Source organism: Nansenia antarctica (genome assembly GCF_963989245.1).
Source record: "Nansenia antarctica genome assembly, chromosome: 6".
NCBI lineage: Eukaryota > Metazoa > Chordata > Actinopteri > Argentiniformes > Microstomatidae > Nansenia > Nansenia antarctica.
Genome location: NC_137676.1, coordinates 30,846,066 through 30,870,427, shown reverse-complemented (window position 1 = coordinate 30,870,427; position 24,362 = coordinate 30,846,066). Strand labels below are relative to the sequence as shown.

General features: G+C 43.9%; 2 protein-coding genes across 2 annotated transcripts; one reads left to right on the top strand and one right to left on the bottom strand.

Annotated features, from left to right (window-relative positions):
* Positions 1-2,561: 2,561 nt before the first annotated feature.
* On the bottom strand, positions 2,562-6,615 carry LOC308159420 (troponin C, slow skeletal and cardiac muscles-like; the record flags this gene model as incomplete). The annotated part of the gene is made up of 6 exons (XM_080533202.1): positions 2,562-2,593; positions 3,041-3,177; positions 3,340-3,454; positions 4,324-4,470; positions 4,738-4,768; positions 6,592-6,615. 6 exons carry the CDS (start codon positions 6,613-6,615, stop codon positions 2,562-2,564), a joined length of 486 nt encoding a protein of 161 aa, XP_080389328.1.
* Positions 6,616-11,444: 4,829 nt separating this feature from the next.
* Positions 11,445-24,362, top strand: LOC308160433 (extracellular matrix protein 2; the record flags this gene model as incomplete). Its single annotated transcript, XM_080534347.1, has 10 exons — positions 11,445-11,595; positions 12,014-12,139; positions 12,536-12,726; positions 13,075-13,660; positions 14,120-14,235; positions 20,720-20,855; positions 21,089-21,246; positions 21,586-21,725; positions 23,007-23,333; positions 24,185-24,362. 10 exons carry the CDS (start codon positions 11,445-11,447, stop codon positions 24,360-24,362), a joined length of 2,109 nt encoding a protein of 702 aa, XP_080390473.1.

Here is a 24,362-nt window from a genome sequence, read left to right as displayed (position 1 = left end):
AAGCAAAACTTTTGTACTCTGTACAAGTATTTATTTTTGTTTTTGTATTTTTTGGGTTGCCTAGTCCCTAGTGCCTAGCCTACCTCATTTTACTCAGCAGTTTGCACTCTCTACTACTCTTTACATTACATTACATGCAAGTGATGCCAGAAATAAATCTGCAAAGTTCATTAAAATATCTATTTTTGAGTGAACAATCATTTTAATTGTCTTTATTTTTAGTTAGCACATGCCTACAACAACAACTAACAACTTCAAGCTAAATTTAGAAGCTGATTTAGAAGATGATAGCTAAATAAGAGCGATTGAGTAATTGTGCGATAAGCTGTAATTTATGATCCGATTAGTCGACTAATCGTTAAAATAATCAGTGACTAGTCGACTATGAAAATAATCGTTTGTGGCAGCCCTAGTCTGTAGCCTTCAGAGGCCTCTCTGATGAAGAAAACACCTCCCTTTCAAACGGCTGAAACATCTTTGTGAAATTGACGTCTGAGATCACACGTTGACAAACACGTTAACAACATGTTGTTTACGTATTGTCACTGTGTTGATATACATGTGAAAAATCAACACATAAACAACACATTGTTTGCATGTTGTTAACGTGTTATTAACATATAACGTGTTAAAATTCACATATTTTTGAACTGCATAGACTTCCATATGTGACACGGTTTCATTAAAAGGTCCGCATCTCGGCACTTGTGAAAGCTCGCAATCGAGCAAAACAAGTCTTGTTGTGAAAAAATGTGTTTTCCGTTTTTTGGCATAGATTGAAAATTGAAGCGATGAAGAACCCACTCAATATCATATCCAACAGTTTTACATTCACTAAATACCTACATTTAGTTAGCAAAGTCGGGTGGGGGGTATTAGTGTGGCAGTGTGTGCCACGTCCACCCCAGCTGTATGTAAGTAGCCATGTGCGTGTGGATCTGTTTACAAGTTTACAAGATGGATGCTGAAGCTAATGCTATCAACATAATTTCAAAAGCAGGCAGAAATATCGACAGTGGGCAATTAATGAACTCCTTCATATTGGACTATACATAATGGGAACTCCGAACGGGAACTCCGAACTCCGAATCTGACGAAGAAGACAACGGAATGTCAGACATTGATCTCCATATCAGTTCACTATTCATGGGACAGTCGTCTGCAGACAGACCTTCTGCTACCAAACAAGTGTTAGCTAGCTAGCTAGCTTTGTTAGAGATATAATAGATTATAGAAAAAGTAAATGCTTTTGTAATGAATGGTAATGTTGTGTGGAATCAAAAATAATGATTAATTCATTGATATGTAGATTTGCTGTAGAATAATACTGTGAATTGAAATGATTTCACTAGCCTACTTCTGTAATACAGTACACTGAGAGTCTATGGAAAACCTACACTAGAGAAGTGTCCACACCTCTGACCTGAAATGTGTGTTACAGAATGAGGAGGTGAGAGGTTCGGAGAGATGACACCTTCATGAGTCACCAGCACTTCAGGTATTTGTCATTGTCATTGTATAAGCAATTCTATTTTATGAAGATAGTAGTAGGCTATTTCGTAAATGTGGTGTTGGTAACAGTGGGCAATCATTTTAAATGTACTGTCTTCTTTTTTTATTACAGCTTTGATGCCCAGATGGGATGGGAAGGAACTACCTCGAAGTCCCACTAGATGCTTTATGGACTATAATGATAAATGCATACACACGGACACAACATAATAATGTTTTATCATTCTATTATTGTATTGCTCAATTGTATCTTGCCTAATTTTTTCCATTGCCATGAATTTTACTCTCTTGTACTTGTAATGGGATGTAATAAACGTTTGGCACACATGGCAATAACAAATCATGAATCTTGAATTATTATTATTATTATTATTATTATTATTATTATTATTTAGTAATTTAAACATGTCAGAACTGCAATTTTGTTACCTGAGGGTTAGCTGAAAACCCCACTGACAGATGACAGGTAGTGTAATGGGGGAGTGGTTAGGGTGGCGTTAACCAGCTATTGTTCCCACCCATTACCTCTGTGAAAAAACTATGTGAAGACTTTGAACCTGGTTTTCTCAAAATGGTCATTTGGAGGGTATCACCATTACCTGAAACAGATACTGGTCAGAAAAATACTGAACTCAATTGAAAACACACACTCATTTGAATTACTGAAAATCTCTTTTTATTGAAAATATACAGTAGTGTTTCCTCTTGTAAGAGTATTAAGCTTTTATCTAGGATTACTGGGAATTAAAGGTTAGAAATGTGTCGTTAAGAAAAACACTCCTTAGGCATATCAATAAGACCCCTTATCTTAAAGATCTTTTGCGAGTAAAAGTGATGATGGTGTTGAGGGTAGGCATACTCTAGCCCACATGCAAGATATCAACTTTGGCAGAAAATCATTGAGGGTGGATGCATGTGCATGGTGATGGATGCAGCCAGGCAGAGTGAGGTGTGATTTCATTGTTCTCCAACGGATTCAGTGAATGATGTTCCAGCGTGTCAGAGGCTGAGATAAGAGGTGTGTCTGGTCCAGGTGTCTTTGGAGTCCTCTACTCAACCCCCTTCATGAATTCAAGGAACTCTGTATGAGACAACGGAATCCAAGGCATAAGACATGTGGAACAAGTCGGCAACCAAATCAAAATGTTCTGACTTTTATTTCCGAAAAATGTAAATAAATGTCAACGTTGTTGAAAATCAATTACACACTCGCCAGTCAAGCCAAAATATTGGAATGGATTGGGTGAGTAATCCCCACTACGACCTAGTTAACTATAACACTACTTTACATTGTTAGCAGGCTTGTTCCCGCTTTCACCAGCTGCTGGTCACATTATGATAAATTGAAATGTCTCACTTGGATTCAAGCTGGGTGAGGTTTGGCATTGAATGGATGACTGTGATAAGTGATATCATTGTTAGCTACATGTAGCCATTTGTTGTTGTTCATCTTTGATATGTGCCCATCGTGGTGTTATATGATTTCCAGCAAAGTAAATAACTTTGAGCGTTCGTCTTCTTTTCCTACCATCGTAGTCGATTTTGCCGTCGTTATTTTTGTCTCCGTCCTTCATCAGCTCTTCAATGTCGTCCTCAGTGATCGCCTCACCAGTCGACTCCAGCATCATCTTCAGCTCATCCAGGTCAATGTAGCCGTCTGAGTTCCTGAAAGCATCATCAGGGGAGTAGGCACTTCTCTTATAACTGTACTGTATTATAATTGAATCTGTGAACACTCATAATTTTAATAGATTTTAAAAAATGTCATGATATTTTTCTTACAATATGTGTTTTGCAGTTACCTAGCCTGTCTGATGTTGTCCTTACTTGTCAAACATGCGGAAAAGTTCAGCCAACTCTTCCTCCGATTTTCCTTTGCTCTCCTCTTTCATGCAGCGCACCATCATCACCAAGAACTCGTCAAAGTCTACTGTCCCGCTCCCTGTGAACATACACACACACACACACCAACTGTAACATTTCTTTAGAAACAGCAATTCTATATAGCTTCATTATTTGTATACAAAAGATTAACTTCATGAGGCATTGTGATTGGCGAGTCTGACAACAAATGGATGAGAAATGTTAGTATAACCCATCCTCCCAGTTGACCTCTACAGTATGTGAACATGTGTTTGACTGAGGTATATTCATATCTACAGTATGTGAACATGTGTTTGACTGAGGTATATTCATATCTACAGTATGTGAACATGTGTTTGACTGAGGTATATTCATATCTACAGTATGTGAACATGTGTTTGACTGAGGTACATTCATATCTACAGTATGTGAACATGTGTTTGACTGAGGTATATTCATATCTACAGTATGTGAACATGTGTTTGACTGAGGTATATTCATATCTACAGTATGTGAACATGTGTTTGACTGAGGTACATTCATATCTACAGTATGTGAACATGTGTTTGACTGAGGTACATTCATATCTACAGTATGTGAACATGTGTTTGACTGAGGTATATTCATATCTACAGTATGTGAACATGTGTTTGACTGAGGTACATTCATATCTACAGTATGTGAACATGTGTTTGACTGAGGTATATTCATATCTACAGTATGTGAACATGTGTTTGACTGAGGTATATTCATATCTACAGTATGTGAACATGTGTTTGACTGAGGTACATTCATATCTACAGTATGTGAACATGTGTTTGACTGAGGTACATTCATATCTACAGTATGTGAACATGTGTTTGACTGAGGTATATTCATATTGAAGTGAGGTGGTTTAACGAGAGCCAGGTGTTTTTTCCAGACCACAACAGCGTGATGGTGACCCACCATCCTCATCCACCTCGTCAATCATCTCCTGCAGCTCCTCCGGGGTGGGGTTCTGTCCCAGCATCCTCATCACCTTCCCCAGCTCCTTGGTGCTGATAGCTTCATCCTCCGCATCCTGGATGAAGATATCAAAGGCCGCCTTGAACTCTGGGGGGGAAACCAACGTACAGGAGGTGAGAATAATAATAATAATAATAATAATAATAATAGTGTTTATACAGTAGGTTATAAGAACATGTGACCTGACCAGGAGCAACTGTGGGGCCTTAGTTTCAGCCTAGAACAAGACCTAGCATTTTTACCAGGTCAGGAAAAAATGTAATGGTCCTATACATTTCATTATAGATAAACATGGTGCCAAATCTTGTTAAGTGTGTTTTGTGTTATGTTCAAAGAAAAAAAGAAGGCTCTCACCATTTTTCTGCTCTTCTGTTAAGTTCTCAACCTGAAGGCAACAATGGGCAAGTCTTACATCAGTTAAGCAGTTTACATACGGTTATCATCGAGTTTTGCATTTTATGTGTATTTCTCTTTTTTTATGTATTCCATTTTAGGGAAATGCACCAGTCATGGTCATGCGACACTGGAAGCAATTGGTGCCAATTTCCTTATTGTCTTCACCTTGATCAACCCGAGTGCAATGCGTAATGCTCTCCATTACTATCCCAGAAGCCCCTTCTTCCTTTCCTTGAACTCGGCCCAAAACCTGTCAAGTACAGCCGCCCTGCTCTGGTGCAGTCTGACTGAAATGTCACGCTGCTTTCTTCACCTACTATTCTTGTCGCAAGGCAAGGGGGGCTCTGGCACCGACCCTGCCGACGGACATTTGACTGAGCCGACAGCTGTCCTCCCTCTTCTTCCTCCTAACTGTCCGCCCTCTTCTTCCTCCTCACTGTCCTTTGTTCTATTGTTGTCAGGCAGAGAAATGTCAGAAATCCCATACAACCTCACTGTCAGCTGAGCACTCGTTAAGTTAATGCCTCACCAAAACGGTTGTAATGCCATGACAATATACTACTGCACTGTACTATCACAGGAATAGGTTCAAACTTAACAGCCATTGCTATCAAAGTAGATGGACTCATAGAGAGTGATTCAATTGTTGAATCTATGTTCCGGCATGCTGGTTATTCAAAATAAATGAATTGGTTTTGAGTGAACTCCAAAGACCATAAATAAGTTAATCGAAATAGATAATTCCACGTTCTCCCGCCATGCAAGTTTGATGCACTGTACCTTTGGTTTTGTGGGAATACATTGAAAAGTTAATCATCTCACGCTATTAAAATGTGTCTTTTGTACATATGACAAGAAAACAATGCCCTGACAGTCATCTTCATCATAACTGTCACAATGGTTGCTTACAATTATGTTTGAACGACAGTGTCATATTGTCTGAGAGACAATGATGGTCAACACATTCAGAAAAGCCCTACTGGGCCTACTCGATTACCGCCCTCTATAAAAAGAAGGTGTTGAATGGCACGTGCACATGAGCTACGGTTTCCCAGCGTATGACCATGTTTAGTTTGGTCTCGACACTCTCAATATTTCTACATTTACTCTGGACCAATCAATGCCATGGAGTTAAACGTGTCTACAGACCGCTACCAATCAGTATCTATTCACCAGCGTATTGCTTATTGAGACACCTCAGAGGAATAACTTTACAACCACTCGTTTTTTGTGTTAAATATCTCTCAAATCAAAGTTCACTGGCAAACCATTACTCAGTTCATGGGAGCAGATTAGAGACTAGACGCCACGGACGTCCCATCTAATTCAGTTCAACCGCCACGCTACAGATCCTTCCCCCGGGTCTGTGAACCTCTGTTCACCCCCTGGCTAGTGTCCAGAGTGAGGATGTGTTGTACAATGTGAGCTAGAGGATACCCCACGGTCTAACTTGTGTTAAACTTAACACTACGGTCATGACAAGGCTGTTATTTTCACGTCCCTCTGTTGAGCCTCTCCATCTCTTCAACAGATACTCATCCACAATCTAAGCAAACAAACGCAACCTAAGAACAGGCATGTGATTTGAAGAGACAGGCTGGTTTCTCTATTCCACTACCTACAGTACAAATCAACCTACATGAACAGGTAAGCAGGTAACCTTGTATCTCAGATGATGATACCTTGTTGCAGACAGCTCATCTCATTCCAGTTCAATTCTAACTCATGGGTGCTGAGAGACAAGAAAGACTATATAGTATCCTCCAGTTGACCTCTTTTGTCCTCAGATCTGTCCTCGGCGTCTGTACTCACCGCTGCTTTGTATACATCATCCATGGCTACAGGCCTGTTTCTGTCTCACTCTCTGTCACCGGCACAGACACACACTCACTGATGCTCCAGCAGACAGACACAGGACAAAGGCTCCAAGCAACACCTACCTCCGCCTTTATTGTTGGAGGCGTGTAAGTGTAAAAAAAAACTCTGACCCCCCCCACCCACAATCCCCCACCCACAATCCCCCACCACCACCCCCCTGCGTCATCCCACTGTTCTCATCCCCAAGAGAGAGAGAGAGAGAGAGTGCTATAAATAGAGGAAGAACAGAGATGGACCAACAATAGGAGAGCATTAGGCTGCAGAACCTAAATTGGTGTCATTGTCTCTCAGCTGGAACTTGTGAAATGAGTGAATTGGTAGTCCAAGTAGGAAGTAAGCGTTTTTAAGGATGGCCGATGGTAGACTTACCTGGAGAAGGATAGGCGTGACGCTCACTCTGTAGTCCAGAAAACATTTATTCCAAAAGCACAAAAAAACAATACTCAACGATCTGACCTTGTTCCAGCTGCACCTTCACTCGCTGTTGAAAGAGCAGTGTCAGCCCCGAGCCCCCCCCTCTGGGACCAAGGCTATGTGTTTGCTCTATAGTGAGTGAAGGGTGAATGGTGTCTGGAGAATTATTTTTGTAAGTGACAATATGTTGCTGAATTCATTGATGCTGCCATGATAATAAAATCCTGAATAACGATGAGCTAATCCAAAATATCTGACCTCTCATCAGCCCCTATGGTTAGTGGTTAGCGTCTTTTGGTTAGCTTTTGGTTAGCTTCTGTAACTTGTAAGAAATGACCCAAAAGAGAGTTCAGACTATCATAGGCTTGATGCAGTTATGGCATGGAATGGATATGGGACCAAATACTAACATTAAGACTACTTTAATATACCTTATTAAAAGTTAATGTGTAACTTTTTTCCCAAAATGTTAATTATTTGACCAATTATTAATCTATTGAAATCTATTGAAATGCTTTCAAATGAAAGCTGACATTCTGTACATTTGCCTCACAGTCACCATTCATTTAATTTCTTTTGAATCAGTCCTCTTTTTGTCTCCTTCCGAACATGGATCCAGGATATTATTATGTACATGGTAGCTCTCAAAAGGGTCAGCGTGGGGAATTCTAATTAGCGCTTGTATTCCAATATCCAACAGTAGCGTATTACCATACTACTAAGAATGGAGCATGTATTGGAATGCTAGTGTGGATATTTGAATACAGCCAGTGTCTCCCAGCAAATCTACTTTCTATGCACAGTTCTCCAAACTATATTTTCACCTCTTGGTCTGCCCTCTCTATCTGGCTATGGAGTAAAGTGTCAACTTCATTAGAGAGTTGTGGCGTCAGGGTTGGGGTGCAGCACCATGTTAAGCCTTGCCATATGCTGTATTTAGGTCCTCCAAATAGCACACTAACACAAAGTGTTACAGAGTATACAGATCTCATATCAATTTCATTGTAGTCGTTTAAGTCTCCCTATGTCCTGTCATTTTAAAGGCAATTTGAAAAAGCAATCGCATGAAAACTGTGTGAACAGAGATTTGTTCGTTTCTAGTACACTCTTCATATGCGTAATAGCAACTGTGTGAAATGTAGATGGCCAACTGCAATTGGATGAAGAAGAAGGAAGAATATCCCCTGCCTATCAGAGGGGTGGATTTTACAGAATGGGTATGGGGAGTCATCATGACAGTAGATACATAAATAAAGCTATTTTGAATGTGTTGTGTCCTTGACTCAAAATAGTATGCCTGCACCAACATCTCAGCTGTCAGAGAGAGAGAGAGAGAGAGAGAGAGAGAGAGAGAGAGAGAGAGAGAGAGAGAGAGAGAGAGAGAGAGAGAGAGAGAGAGAGAGAGAGAGAGAGAGAGAGAGAGAGAGAGAGAGAGAGAGAGAGAGAGAGAGAGAGAGAGAGAGTGAGAGAGAAAGAGAGACAATGGTATGGTGATAAATTTAGTGCTGGAGAGACAGACAGCACCTGCCATTGTCGGGCAGCTTTATTGCAGGCCACAGGTCAAAGTTCAAATCTCTTATTCTGGACCTAAGATATACACAGTCAATAGTGTGGCAATTTATGGGGACGAGTGACCCCAAACTGCACAGAGGCAAACTGTGGTTATGTCAAGTAGGGTTTAGTAATGGGACTCTCATGATTGAGTTGCTCTTGATCACATGACTTGACCAGCCATAACTAGTCCAGAATACTTCCTGGTTAGGTCACATGGTCACAGGAAAAAATCAGGGTCGTTTTCATGTTAAGTGAATAATCGTGTGATAATTTCTTTGAATGTCTTGAACTCTGAGCCAAGATAAACCAACCACATGTTGCTCAGTGACCTTGCGGCTAGAGTGTCCTCCCTGTGATTGGGAGGTCGTGAGTTCGATCCCCGGCTGAGTCGTACCAAAGACTATAAAAATGATACCCGATGCCTCCCTGCTTGGCACTCAGCTTTAAGGGTTGGATTGGGGGTAAGACCCTGCGACATACCAGCGTCATGTCCAGGGGGTGTACTTGTACATCAAGCTGCCTCACGCTACTGAAACAGAAGATATGCTCCTGCCCCCTAAGGGCCATTAGGAGAGAGAAACATTGGTTCTCAAGGCTACTTACTTTAGGCTACTTATGTTGTGACATCTCTGTAAGTGTGGTGCAAGGTCTTGAGTAAGAGTCATTATTTTTGAAAGGTGTCATAAATTTCACATTGTTGCATATTTGTTTTCCTCCCACACTACACTACCCCTCTGAAATAACTTTCCCTGGAATCTAACTATAACTTTGTCTGTAATTATTATGATGACTTTGAGCACATACTACTACTATATACTATTTTTTGTTTCTAATTGTGTAATTCTCTTTTTGTGGCAACAGATACTGTCCTTTATAAATACAGTGGGAAATAAGTAGTCAACAATTTTATTTAATTCAACATATTTCCATTGCAGCTATTCACATGCAATTTAAACCAGACATTGGTATTAACCCAATACAACTACACAGCTAAAGAAATTGTGACACTCCACTCCAAAAAAGTTATGTATAATAAAGGGGAATGACACAGGAAAGAAGTATTGAACACGCTAACTGAAATGTATGTACTATTTAGTGGAGAAGTCTTTGTTTCCAATGACAGCTTCAAGATGCTTTCTGTATGAAAAACATTCTCTCTCACAGTGATCAGGTGGGATTTTGGCCCATTCTTCAACACAGACAGTTGTGTAGCTGTGTAGTTTTATTGGGTTAATACCAATGTCTGGTCTAAATTTAATGTGAATAGCTGCAATGGAAATATGTTCTGTTCCCAAAACAATTATGTGTCGAATACTTATTTCCCCCACTGTTGTTGGTACAATATACAAAGCCTAATAAATAGTAGTAGCTATTAGTAGTGACAATGCGCGTCACACTAGAATGACAACTCCTGTCGTCAGACAATGAAGTGCAAAATTGTAACATATTTGATCTTAAGTGTGAATGAGAGAAGTAAGTAAAAGTAGCCTTGAGAACCAATGGTTCTCGAGCCTAATGGCCCTTAGGGGGCAGGAGCCTATCTCCTATTTCTGTAGCGTGAGGCAGCTTGATGTACAAGTACACCCCCCTGGACATGACACTGGTATGTCGCAGGGTCTTACTCCTAATCCAACCCTTAGTGCTGAGTGCCAAGTAGGGAGGCATCGGGTACCATTTTGATAGTCTTTGATGATGATGATGATGATGATTTGTTGAATGAGGAATTTTGAAATGACCTGTATGTACCGGCCTCCTCCTCAGTCTGTTTACAGGTGTTCTAAAAACAGGATGCTGGAGGAGTGTTTACTTCCTCCCTCTGAGTGGGTTTATGTTTACGGCACCTTTTTAAATATCTCGTAAACAGGATGTGGAAAGGCTACAATGAAAAAAGAGTGGTATGATGAGTGTGTGGGTGTGTGGGTTCTGTAAAATTGTAAAGATAAAAAAAAGTGTAAACCAGGGGCGTAGGGAAGGGCTGTTGACAGAGTTGTTTCAGAGTGCAGTAAGTCCCTGCAATTGCGCTGGACATGCTGTGCTGTAGGCTACTGTAGAGAGCTGTATCAGGAAACATCGATGTTGAGTTGTGTTGTGGTTGTCATAGTTACATACATGTGTGTGTGTGTGTGTGTGTGCGTGTGTGTGTAAACAGAGGCCACGATGACACTGCATGGGGAAAACCGTGCGGTCAAGCAGGGTCGCAAAGCAGAGAGAACTGAGAATTTCTCAGGAGCGTGGTCTCTGTGTCTGCCTGTGTTTGGGGGTTGGGGGGGGGGGGGTCGACAAAGCAGCCATTCATTCACGTTGGGTTCCTATTGGAGAGCTTGCCCTCTGAAATGTAGTTTTTTTCTCCCTTCCTCCCAACTGTACAGGGTACTACTGCTGGCACATGGTCAAGAGGGTGCAGATAACTGTCTATTTGGGGCAGTCAAAAAGCCCTCCGTTGGTTGACGTCACAGTAATTTCTTGACCCTCGATAAGCATTTTGGAACTGAACTTCCTCTATTGGTTTGTTTGTTTGCTATCAGGGGCTGGGGTGGCAAGAGGAGAGGGTGTGGAGAGAAGAAGTAGGTGGTTTCTTAAAGACGAATGAAAGAGGGTCTTTGTCCATACATGTTTTCCTTTTTATTCCCCTCCCTTCCCACTCCTCTGCTTCCTCTTTCCACTCCTTCCTCCTCTCTCTCCTCTCACCTTTGTTTCTCTCCCCCCCCCCCCCCCCCCCCCCCCCCTCTAAAATATAATTTCTTGGGGGTGAGAGTATATAAAGGTCCTGCAGGAGTGGAGATTTGGAAAGTTGTTTCTGTCACCAGAGTGAGCAGACCATGGCCAGACTTGGGCTCTTTTGTCTCTGCCTATGTGCAGCCGCCTCACTCGTTGTTGGGAAACCGAGCAGGAGAGGTGAGAAGCTGAGGACCTCTAAACTCCGGGTAGCAACGGAAGACGCATCTGAACAGGACGACGCTCTCCTCCCCGGTAAGATTTGCGATGCGCCTGTGAAAAAAGGAGAGTTGGAAGCAGCCATGTGCATCTCGTGAATTCATAGACATTTGAATAAGAAAACTAAAATAAAAAAAAGATTGTGAAAAGAAGGAGAAATAGGTGTGCATGCTCCTCTTAGTTTCTAGTTTGTGTGGATTTTCATCACGTTTCCTCAACTCCAGGTTGATCCACAACCTTCAGATACATCCGCACCTCGGTTGTCTAAGGCATTTTGTGTTTGTTTTGGTGTGGATTGTCCCTATGGATTGTCAAGTGCAGGTTAATAGTGTGTGTGTGTGTGTGTGTGTGTGTGTGTGTGTGTGTGTGTGTGTGTGGGGGGGGGGGGGGTGTATGTATGTGTGCATGACATGTGCATGTGTGTGTGCATGCTTGCATGTGTGTGTGTCTGCAGGCCAGGAGGGGCAGTGCGTGGTGAATGGGATGTCCCTGTTCGACGGAGCCATGTGGTCGCCTCGGCCCTGCTCCGTGTGCCAGTGTCAGAGAGGCGATGTCAGCTGCCGCTCCGTCCCCTGCGCTGGTAAGGCGGCAGCTCCAACAACCTCATGAACCAGCAGCCTGTTTGCAGTCACTTGACACTTGATTCGGACAGTCCTTGTTGTCCATCGATGTTCAACTGATGGTGCACAGGGGTTCCGATTGACATGCAAAGGGTTACATATTTCAACCGTCGTCGCCAAGAAGGAAAGATATGTTCCTTCTTGATGGAACTATCCAAATAATAATAATAATAATAATTGCTTCAATGCTATCGTTCCTGATTTACTCTGCAGATTGTTATTTATGAATTCTATGATTCTTATCAATCATTTCAGTGCTCTCTCACTGTGACTGCCTTTTATGTGCCGTAAAGTGACGTAAACATCTGATTCAGTTTGCTTTTCAGATTGAAACAGTTTTGCTCTTTCTGCCTCAGGTTCAAACAGCCAGCCTTCAGGAGCTCCTAAAGGCAAGAGACCCTCCGTTAACGCAGAGAACAAAGAGGGGGTCACAAAACCCAAGAAGACTCTCCAAAGGAGAGCTGAGACGGCTAAACTCTCGGACTCCCGCGGGGCGCAGGAAGTGAAGGAGAAGAAGAAGGAGCGGGTAGTGTCTCCATCCAAATCGGTGGGTGGTGGTGATGATGATGGTGGTGGTGATGATTATGATGGTGGTGGTGATGATGATGATGATGATGATGGTGGTGATGATGATGATGATGATGATGGTGATGGTGATGATGATGATGGGACTCCATTGAAAAAGGTAGGTTCAAAGATAAATACACAAAAGTGGGAAGGCCTAAACCTCCACAGCACACCTGCCTCCTGTAGCGACTACTCGATATGGATTCAAGTGCTACTTGTGCAGACACTGAGCTCTGAGAACATTGAACCTTTTCTATCATTTGAAAACACAGTGATATTTTGTGAATGCTGGTCTATCATGGTCTATGATGGTCTATGTTCTTTACAGGCGCCTTCCGTTGTGACCGTGAAACCCGCCGCCACACAGAAGAGGACACAGGAAGCGGCTCTTAAGACCAACGTCAGGAGGGTTGAGCTAGCGGCCAGAGGGGGACGAGGGGGGGGTCACGAAAGACCGGCGGCGCATGACCGGAAGACATCCAAAGACCTCAGCCTTCCCTACCGGCCCGTAGCGTACGATGACGACGACGACGATCATGATCACGACCACGATCACGATCACGATCACGATCACGATCACGACGACTCCGACGACGATGACGATGAAGGCGACGACTTTGTTGTCCTGCCTGCCGGACGACTCCTTCTGAGAGCCACCGGGCGCCCGGTGACGGCGTCGACAGGACGGCCTCTTCTGACCTCGCCAGGCCGAGCGGCTCCAGCCCCCCCCAGGCGGCCTGTTGTTCCCAGGTCTCCAGGGTGGCCCGTGGTCACCTTCCCCCAGAGGCCCAGCTTCATGGAGTCTCTCCCTGCCGGCTGCCTACTCTCTGAGTCTCTGATCGCCTGTGGAAGCACCGGCATGGCCCACATGCCCATCCTCACCGACCAGGGGCTCACGACCCTCTACCTCGCAGGTGAGGAGAGAGACAGCTCTGACATCATGTGACACGTTCTAAGGTTTTGGTCCGCATGTCGGCATCCGATCTAACGTTCTGGCTTTTCTTTTCGAAAAATGTTCCTGTCTCAAGTTTCATACATTATCTGGCTGTATTTCTTTTTTTATCTCTAGAACTGGGGCTGAAATCACCAAACATCTGCCTATCAATAAATGCATGTGCATGTAGATATACCTTTTTTTCTCTTTGTCAAATTGATTTGAAGAGCGGCTTTAATCCTACAGTAGTCTCTCCTCCTCACAGGTAGACACACAGGCAGTAGTTTGTAAGAAAATATTGTTTCAGCTAAATGGCATATATTATTTCTCCATAAACATTGCCATGGCAGGTTTAGTAGGTGACGGCCCTTCTTTCTCTATAGGAACAATGAACTCAATTATGTGTTTATCGCTTTTATCTCTTTTCCCTCTTTTCCAGACAACAAAATCAGTAAGATCCCCTATCGGGCGCTGGCTGGGCTGCCAAACTTGGAGTGGCTGGATCTGAGTAAGAATAAGCTAGATGACACCTCCCTCAGCCCTGACCTCTTCAAGGTGAGTCTCAGCGCTTAATGTCACTAACATGTCACAGAGAAAAAAGATCGACGAAGATTTTCGTTCGAAAAGTAGTGGGGTCGTTAGTTTCCACCACTGACGGCAACACACGTTTGGCTTTGGTTCCAGTTGAGCTACCACTATTGTGCTGCCAGACCCCACGCCTACACAACGCCCTCATGCTACTGCTCTGTTGACCATTCTCATGCTACAGTACATCTGACGACCTGATATACTGTCCACAGTGCAGTGGTAAAAATATTACTGTCGTCACCTAGCAGGCATGTCACAGTGATTTAAGTTGTAGGTACTGTACCTGCTAATGCTTCGACAACATTCTCCATCTTGTGGTTGACAGCTAGGACTTCTGTTGTCTCCCTCCGGGGAACAGAACAGCCATACCTTCTGGCGCCATCGCTGCAGATCTCACTTAGCTGTTGCAATGAATGAAAATATTGTCGGTCAATAGACAAACCACTACTAAAAAAAGGACAAGCATTCTTTCTGGCTTGGCCCACTAACATTTAGCTGTTCTCACTGGGGTGTGATAGTCCATGATGCCAAAAACACAGAGTGCTGAAAAACTGCTTGTCATAGAGAGAGAGAAAGAGAGAGGGAGGGAGGGAGAATATGTATTGATCCCCCAGCTCACTATATAACTCAGAGTAGACAAAGACCTTCATAAAATAGATAATAGGAGCCTGTATTATTTTAAAACAGGAGCCTGTATTATTTGGATAAGACATTGAATTAAGATTTAGATTTAATCACATTTAGGTGGAAACCCTCCTGCAGGAAGATTTCTATTCTTCCTGCATAATTGAAAGAATACATTTTATAGATGTTTTCATACACTTTCAAAACAACAGCTCAGATATAGCTCATGTGCAGTTACAGAAAGTACAGTACATCATTCCAGGTAAGATGACATTAGCTAAGATGGCATTTCAACAATCTTGAAAAACAAGTACAATCATTTCTGTAATTTAACATTAGGGTTTATATTTGTCATTTCTTTCCGGTGTTCACCATTTACCCAACTTTTTTCTACCACTACATCTCTGGTTATACAGATAAACAGATTGCATGACATACAGGCTAGGACCTCTGAGGAAACCATTGAATAAGTTTCAATGATTAGATAATCTAATTGCTACCAAACAAGAGATATGGCCCCTCCATAGAACGCTCTCACAGGCCTCCACTTAAACTTGCTTTTCGACCAGATAGGGAAAATCCTCTATCTATTTTTGCAACTACTTAATTGAATACAAATTACAATTCAAGGTATTTAGGATAACCATTTACATTTTCCATGTTTATTTTCTCAGTCATCAAAACAATATTTGAGAATTTTTGTTCTGCAATTTCAATTCATATTAACAAGATTGAAAATGAAACCGACTATGGTAGTTTAGGCACAGTGTTATCGGTCCACAGAGTCTGGTTGGGACGTTGCCCGTTTATTGGTAAACACAAGAAACAAATTCAAAATGTCCTCAGCACACCCCCGCCAGGGGGGTATTCCATCAACGTCGCTAAAGGAAAAATCTGGGCTTATTTGGATAAATCTTGCAAGACAAAAATAAGCCTGGATTTTCCTTTAGCGACATTGATGGAGTACCCCCCCAGCTGTGCTGGAAAGTAACAAGTCCACAAATAATACAAATGTAATTGTCCTCAGCACACCTCGGTCAGGTGTCCAGCACTATGATGTCCGTAGCACGTCCAACCTTTTCCGTTCTCCCGGACCCTCTTCGCTACACCCGTGTCTCTCTCTGCCACAGCTGTCGTCCCTCCACCAACCCTCCACACTCTCTCCCAGGTCTCTACTAAGGCTATGTCCACACCAATACGTTTTTTTTATAAACGTTTTTCGTATATAAAAATATGACCATCCACACCAGCATGTTTAAAAGCAATATAAACGCTGTCATTGAGCATTCCACACCAGTAGTCGGCGATATAATTTTAACCTCATAGCCCCGCTGGCCAATCAGACGCCTCTGTCTCTCAATGTTCTCAATTTGTGCATTTATATGTAAACAGGTTAAAAGTCCAGTTAACAGTGAAAGAACTAGAAGCACTTTGTACACATGCATTTTCCTCGCTTGTGTAGCCTCGACCACCGTTGCCTGTTGTAAACAAAGTAGTTACTGGTGCCAGGATATGACATTGGAGGGAACAGCAAACAGCTGTAGTGCGCTTGATCATAGAAATCTACGCGCACGATGACGTGACGATTACAAAAAACTCTGTCTATCTCGTCCACACGTCGAAAATATACAGCGTTTTTAAAATTCTTCACTCTGGCAGGCGTTTTTAAAAATCTTCGTTTTCATGGGGCAAAAACTCGTTTGCGTCTGGACGAACCCCCCAAAACGAATATATAAATCCACGTTTATAAAAAAAACGTATCGGTGTGGACCAGGCACGTGCCGTGAGCTTTTAGATTGGGTAAGCATAAGATATAGAAATACACATAATTACACATACACGCTATCAGTGAACGCAGTTTCAAGGAAATGCAATTTTGATGCCCTAGAACCCGCTAATAAACTGTAGTGTCACTTTGTGATCAGATTACCAAAAACAAAAAAAACAGTTGCCAGTTTCGACTATATCAGGGGTGCTCATTGTTCAATCTTTTTTTAACCAAGATCTTTTCAAGTAGCCAGTCTGCTGAAATCTACAAGTCCAGTTTCAACATCGCAAACGCACACACGCACAACACAGACACACACCGTTTCCATCCTCCATAGTAAACTCACAACACACTTTCTTTTCACACTTTGTCACACAGGCACTTGACATCACATCACAAACCCTCCCTCTCTATCTCTCTCAAACACTTTTGGTCCAGAACCTCTGGCACGGACAGCGACATCAGCGATTTATTAAACAGCTCTCTCTCCAAACACAACGGCACAGGCCGACATTCAAAGGTAAAAGCAGAGGAGGTCTTAAATAAGAAGCCATAACCAGCAGCACAGCAGTACTCAAACCATATAAACAAGCACAGATCGCCACCAGCCTCGCGAATCATATAAATCATATAAACCGCTCATACCAGGCTTGCTGGAACCCCCTAGCGACTCTCCCTTTCTGGGTGTGAACATCAGTGAGCGGTGGCTTTCGGGCGGCCTTTAGCCAGTAGTTCTGTTTTTCCAGTCCAGTCCAGTCTATGAAATCCCTTTAGGTCGCTGACAGTAATGTCCATATTCACAAAATCAAGCAAGTTATCCTTATTGATTATTATTATTTAAATTGTTTGAGCTAGCTAGCATAAGCTATTCTGCCGGGCGAGAGAAAGTAAGGTGAAATGTTAAGTGAACTTGAAAGTGATAAGAGCCAATCAGTAGCTCTTATCGGAATGAAAGAACTACTGATTGGCTGTAAGCATGCTTACCCTGGCCACATTAAACAGCGGGCTGAGGCATCGAAAAAAATAAAAAAGACATTTTCACGCATTCGAATGTACGCAAGGGAAAGCAGAGAGAGAAGTGCTTATAATGCAACGCAATGCAAGTAAGCAGAGTAGGGAGTGTTTACTCCTACAGGTGGCGCCAAAATGAATGACTCCTGCTGCCCTGGGACCTAAAATACGACTCTTTTAATGAAAACAAACGGTTTACATGCACTTTTATTTTAATATTTTCACTGTCCTTTTTAATTTTTTCGTTGGGTAAGCACTGCTTACTCTGCTTATATGGACGACACGTCCTTGGTGTGGACAGGGCCTGAAGGACTGAAGCAAACACACCGGGTAAATGCCTTCGGTAATGGGATAATTAGCACCCGCAGGCACCCAATTATCCCACCATTCACACTCCTCCACCTGCAGCTCCCTCTACAGGCCAGACGCTGCATGCTCCCCACACCGCCATTCTCTGTTGGGCTGGTCTGATAGCTGAGCAGGGCTGGGGGAGCTGGGGGGAGGAGAAGGAGAACGAGGACGGAGTGGATCATTATAGCAGCTATATGTGGACTACAAGAACAAGGTGGAGAGGAAGCTGCAACACAGCAACACCAGAGAGGTGTGGAAGGGGATGAAGACCATCACCGGCTACAAACGGAAGAACAGTCAGGCAGCGGTCCCAGACTTGGCTAAGGCCAATGAGCTCAACCACTTTTTTAACAGGTTTGACTCAGCGGCCGGTGCCTACTCTGTCCCTGCTGCCCCTCCCACTACCTCTCCCGCTTCACCAGCCTCCCCCACATCCCACAGCTACAGGCTCGGCAGCACGGCTGGGCCCCCTTCCCCTCCCCCCTCCCTCCCCCCCCCCCTCCCCTCCCCTCCCCTTCCCCTCCTCTCCCCCCCTCTCCCACCAAGCCCCCCCCCCCTGTCCCTCACAGTGGAGGAGGTAAGGGCGGAGCTGAAGAGGCTGCACCCTGGAAAGGCGGCAGGTCCTGATGGGGTGTGCTCGCGGCTGCTGAAGGTCTGTGCAGACCAACTGGCTGAGCCCCTCCAGAAGCTCTTCAACCTGAGTTTACAGTCAGGGACGGTGCCGGTTCTGTGGAAAACATCATGTCTCGTGCCAGTACCCAAAACTGGGCGCCCGGCCGAGCTCAACGACTACAGACCGGTTGCCCTCACTTCACATAGTATGAAGACACTGGAGCGGCTGTTTCTGAGACATCTGAGACCACAGACTGAACATGCACGTGATCCCCTGCAGTTCGGGTACCAGGAAAAAGTTGGTGTGGATGACGCTGTCCTCTACCTCCTCCATCGTGCTTACTCCTACCTGGATGAGCCGGGAAGTCAGGTGAGGATAATGTTCTTTGACTTTTCAAGTGCCTTTAACACCATCCAGCCTCTTCTACTCCGAGAGAAGCTTTCAGATATGGGGGTTGATCCCTCCACTACTTCCTGGATCATGGACTACCTCACTGGACGGCCACAGTCAGTCAGGCTGGGGAACTGTGTCTCGGACACAGTAGTGAGCAACACCGGGGCTCCGCAGGGAACTGTGCTGGCTCCCTTCCTGTTCACCCTGTACACATCAGACTTCAAATACAACTCTGAGTCCTGCCACGTACAGAAGTACTCTGACGATACAGCCATAGTGGCGTGCGTGAGGGATGGACGGGAGGGGGAGTACAGGGATCTGATAGGAGCCTTCAGCGTCTGGAGCGAGAGGAATGGTCTGCTCCTCAACCAAACCAAGACCAAGGAGCTAGTTATAGACTTCCGTAGGTCTAAGCCACCTCGGTTGCCCATTAACATCCGGGGCGAGGATATCGAGGTGGTGAAGACCTACAAGTACCTGGGGGTGCATCTGGACGACAAACTGGACTGGTCCACCAACACAGAGGCACTTTATAAGAAGGGCCAGAGCAGGCTGTACTTCTTAAGAAGACTTAGGTCTTTTGAAGTGTGTGGAGAGATGCTGGCCATGTTTTACCAGTCTGTCATGGCCAGCATTCTCTTCTACGCTGCAGTCTGCTAGGGGGGAAACATCACCAAGAGGGATACCGGACGGCTGGACAAGCTCGTAAAAAAGGCGGGTTCAGTGGTGGGAAGGAGCCTGGACTCTCTGGGGACGGTGGTGGAGAGAAGGACTAGGAGCAAGCTGCTGTCCATCAGGGACAACCCCAACCACCCCCTCCATCATGTCCTCGCTGGGCAAACCAGCAGCCGCCGCAGAGGGCGGTTCATTACGATCCGCTCCCGGACGGAGCGATATAAAAAATCATTTATCCCGGCTGCACTAAGACTGTTCAATGGCAACTAAAGTAGCAGTCGGGGTCAAGGCTCCTGAATTTGTATTTATTATTTATTTTAATCATCATCATCACTTTTTTAGTATTTTAATATAAATAACTATAGCCATCCTTTTAATCCACTTTTATATCAGATCTCACAGTTTTTTATATACTGTACATGGCTGGCCCAGTGTTGTTGTCTGTCCTTTATGTTGTGTTGTGTTGTTATGTGTGGTTTTTAGTGGAGTGGCGCGGCAAAATGAATTTCCCCACGGGGATAAATAAAGTATATATCTATCTATCTATCTATCTATCTATGTCTATCATCAGAGTCTGTTAATAGAAGAAAAGAGGACATTTTATTTTGTACATCTAATGAATAGCAAAACAGTAACATGGTCCTTCTTCTGCATGGCCTTGTCGGGGGAGGGACACTGGTTAGGTAAGAAGCATGGCCTTGTCGGGGGAGGGGCACTGGTTAGGGAAGAAGCATGGCCTTGTCGGGGGAGGGGCACTGGTTAGGGAAGAAGCATGGCCTTGTCGGGGGAGGGGCACTGGTTAGGGAAGAAGCATGGCCTTGTCGGGGGAGGGGCACTGGTTAGGGAAGAAGCATGGCCTTGTCGGGGGAGGGGCACTGGTTAGGGAAGAAGCATGGCCTTGTCGGGGGAGGGGCACTGGTTAGGGAAGAAGCATGGCCTTGTCGGGGGAGGGGCACTGGTTAGGGAAGAAGTAGCACTGTCATGTTCAAGGTGGGTGGATGCTTGGCTTGTTGCAGAATCTGACCAGGCTGAGGAGGCTGATTTTGGATGGCAACAATTTGACCAAAATCCCATCGTTCCTTCCACCGTCGCTGGTGGAGCTGAAGATCAATGACAACAAGCTCAGCGCCCTCACGCCTAACAGCTTTAAAGGTATGAAACTCAACCGTTAGTTTTTCAGGTTAGTCTGGTCACCTGGTTAAAGGTAAAAAAAAAAAAAAAGTAAACAAATAAAAAAAAAAGTCTCTTTAAGGCTCTCTTTTAAATCTCTTATAAGAGCCTGAGCATGGTGCAGCATGTTAATGACCTTGTCTCTGGACTCATATCACCCTTGGTAGTGAAGTTCTAAATAATCCATTGCCACTTTCTATGTTGTCTCTCTCCAGGTTTGTCTAAACTGCTGACACTGGAGCTGGAGGACAACCACTTCCATGACGGGAATGTGTCCCCTTTGACCTTTCGACCTCTCAAGAAACTGATCTACCTGAGACTGGAGGACAACAAGTTCCGTGCCATCCCTTCTGGGCTTCCAATGTCCCTTGAGGTCAGTGATAGGAAGGACTAGGAGTGACTACTATCTGACCTAACTAGGAAAAACTTTGGGCCCAACTTCTAACCTCTATTATGAGAGCCTGTACCTAAGGTTTTTCCTGATCAGGCCACAAATGTTTTTTTATCTATAACTGATGACTAATCATTGTGCAGGATTATTAAATATTTCATTAAATATAAAACAATTATTAAACATTTTATCCCAAATAGTATCCCTCTAGGCTCTGTGTAGGAGGCTTGGACAGGATCTATCCCATCATGGATATCATTAGGGTAGATCCAAATTGGTTGTGGATACAAAAAGTATTTCAACAAGGGCCTTTATTTTCAGGAACTCCACTTGTCTGATAACAGAATCGAGGTGGTGCATGAGGGCATCCTCAACAAGACGGTGAACCTGAGGATGCTGGACCTCAGCCATAACCGAATACGTGAGGACCGCATCTCGCCAAGGGCCTGGATACACCTGCTGTAAGTAGGAACTAAATATGCCACAGAGATACACCTGCTGTAAGTAGGAACTAAATATGCCACAGAGATACACCTGCTGTAAGTAGGAACTAATGGCACAGAGATTTTGTACTCATCCCAAACATATATAAATATTTTCTATGTTCTATTTTGTCTCTTTGAGGCCAGGGCCTTGTTATTGTGGAGTATGACTGTCATTTAGGCTGTGCTATTTTATAATGGTTGATGGAGTTTTTGAATGATACATAAAAATATGTTTTTTGCATGAAATATAATTTGTTGCAGGGGGGTGAAGAAGTTTGCAAGGCACTGTACAGAAATGTGTAGAGGGATAGTGATACTGAAGCGCCACCGAGTGGACATGTTGGGATAGATCATAACATTCATGTAATTTCACAGAAAATGTGACTTAAGTGTTAACTTTCCTGTTATTGTAATCCAGGAAGGCTTTTCAGATAATTGTTCATAATTGTTTTACCTTGTCATAAGAAAGGTATGTGCAAAAGACAATCTTTAAAAAGATTTTGCAGAGGCTTTTAATCCAAAGCGATTTACAATTACGAATTACAGGGACATTCCCCCTGGAGTAACTGAGGGCTAAGTGCCTTACTCAAGGGTGGTGTTGCTTCAGGCGGGATTTGAACTCACAACCTTCCAATTCACCTGTCCCACTCACTATCCACTAGACCACCACACAAGAAGATCTTAGCTACCTGAATTTTGCATGATAGAATCACATTAATGCTTTCCTGCGCAAAGGTTTTCATCCAAAACTCTTAGTGCACATTATTGTCTGCCAGCTTGACTCCTGGCAACAAAGCGACTAACATATAATGAGAAGGAAAACAGGAGGAGAAAAGGAAAATAAGTTTGGTGTGTGCTGATGTGGCTGGCTACAAAGGACAGAGTCCAGCTTTATGATAGGTTAGAGAGAGAGTCAACCTCAAAGGGAGGGACAGCTGGCAATCTGGTTTTGTGTCAAGTCAAGTTTATTTTAAAGTGCCTTTACGCAAGACTCAACACACTTTACAGACAAAAAGAAAGTGGCAAACACAGTGAATAATGATGGTGATAGAAAGAAACATGCACAATAAACACGTACACACATTTGAACATAACACAGTCATGAAAGGGGGGGGGGGTGAGTGCAGCAGTAAATGGTGTGTGACTGGGGTGTGTATCCGTGTTGTGTCTCCACACAGGCCGTTGTTCTATCAGAAATGCGTTATTGACACATTTCTGATACATGTTTGTGAATGTATTTTCCCCCCACTATTTCAGAAAGTTGGAGTCGTTGGACCTGTCTCACAACAAACTGGTGCACGTCCCCTCCTTCCTCCCAGTGGCTCTCCGCCAGCTCACGCTGCACCACAACCAGATTGAGCGGATACCCGGCTATGTGTTCAGCCACATGCACCCAGGCCTGGACTCCCTCCACCTATCCCACAACAGGCTACGCGATGACGGGATAGACTATGTGTCTTTCTTGGGCCTGCACACCTCCCTGATGGAGCTGCTGCTGGACCACAACCTGCTGCGTTCCATCCCCCGCGGTCTGCTGAAGCTCAAAAGCCTGCAGCTCCTCCGCCTCAGCCACAACCTGATCAGGTAATTCTGCTTTATTTGCATATTTGTTATGTCCCTCTCAATAGTGTTGCCAACTTTATGACTCTAGATGAAGAGATTTGTTTGTGACCCTGTCAGGGATTAGTTGTTCTATATATGCTGCTTTAAAAAAAGAAAAAAGAATGACATCACACAGTGATCATATTCCCATTCCCAAATGCTTCCTAAATCAATGAGGAAATTGTGTTAACGTCACTTTATCTTCTAGCACTTTTCTGCCAATAGCTGCACCTCTTGAAAAAGTTGCCATCTCTCAGTCCCCCTTCTCCCACCTGGAAACTACTTTGAGAAGAGTTCAGCTCTGAAATCTCTGTTGAAACTACTTTGAGAAGTGTTCAGCTCTGAACTCTCTGTTGAAACTACTTTGAGAAGTGTTCAGCTCTGAACTCTCTGTTGAAACTACTTTGAGAAGTGTTCAGCTCTGAACTCTCTGTTGAAACTACTTTGAGAAGGGCTCAGCTCTGAACTCTGTTGAAAATACTTTGAGAAGGGCTCAGCTCTGAACTCTGTTGAAACTACTTTGAGAAGGGCCCAGCTCTGAACTCTGTTGAAACTACTTTGAGAAGGGCCCAGCTCTGAACTCTGTTGAAAATACTTTGAGAAGGGCCCAGCTCTGAACTCTCGAGACGGCCACCTACAGTAACGACCATAATGGCACATCCAAATCTCAAATTGCTACCTTAAACCTCAGCATGTAATTTGTCTTTCTCTCAGTTGTTATCGCTGTCAGATTTAGACCAAAGGTCTTTTGGCATGTGTGAGTATTTGTCTCTGTATGTGGTGACAGGGTGTCTGTTTGTCTCTCTGTGTGTGTGTGTCCCTCTACTCCACAGCTATGTCCCTCTGAATGCCCTGTGTGACACCCGCGACAGCATGGACTCACCCCTGGTCTCCGTTCAGCTGGACTACAACCTGATCGACCGACGTCTCGTCCCGCCTACGGCGCTCTCCTGCATCAAGACCTACCACAGCATCATCCTGAGACCCCAGAGTCATGAGGACCATGAGTAG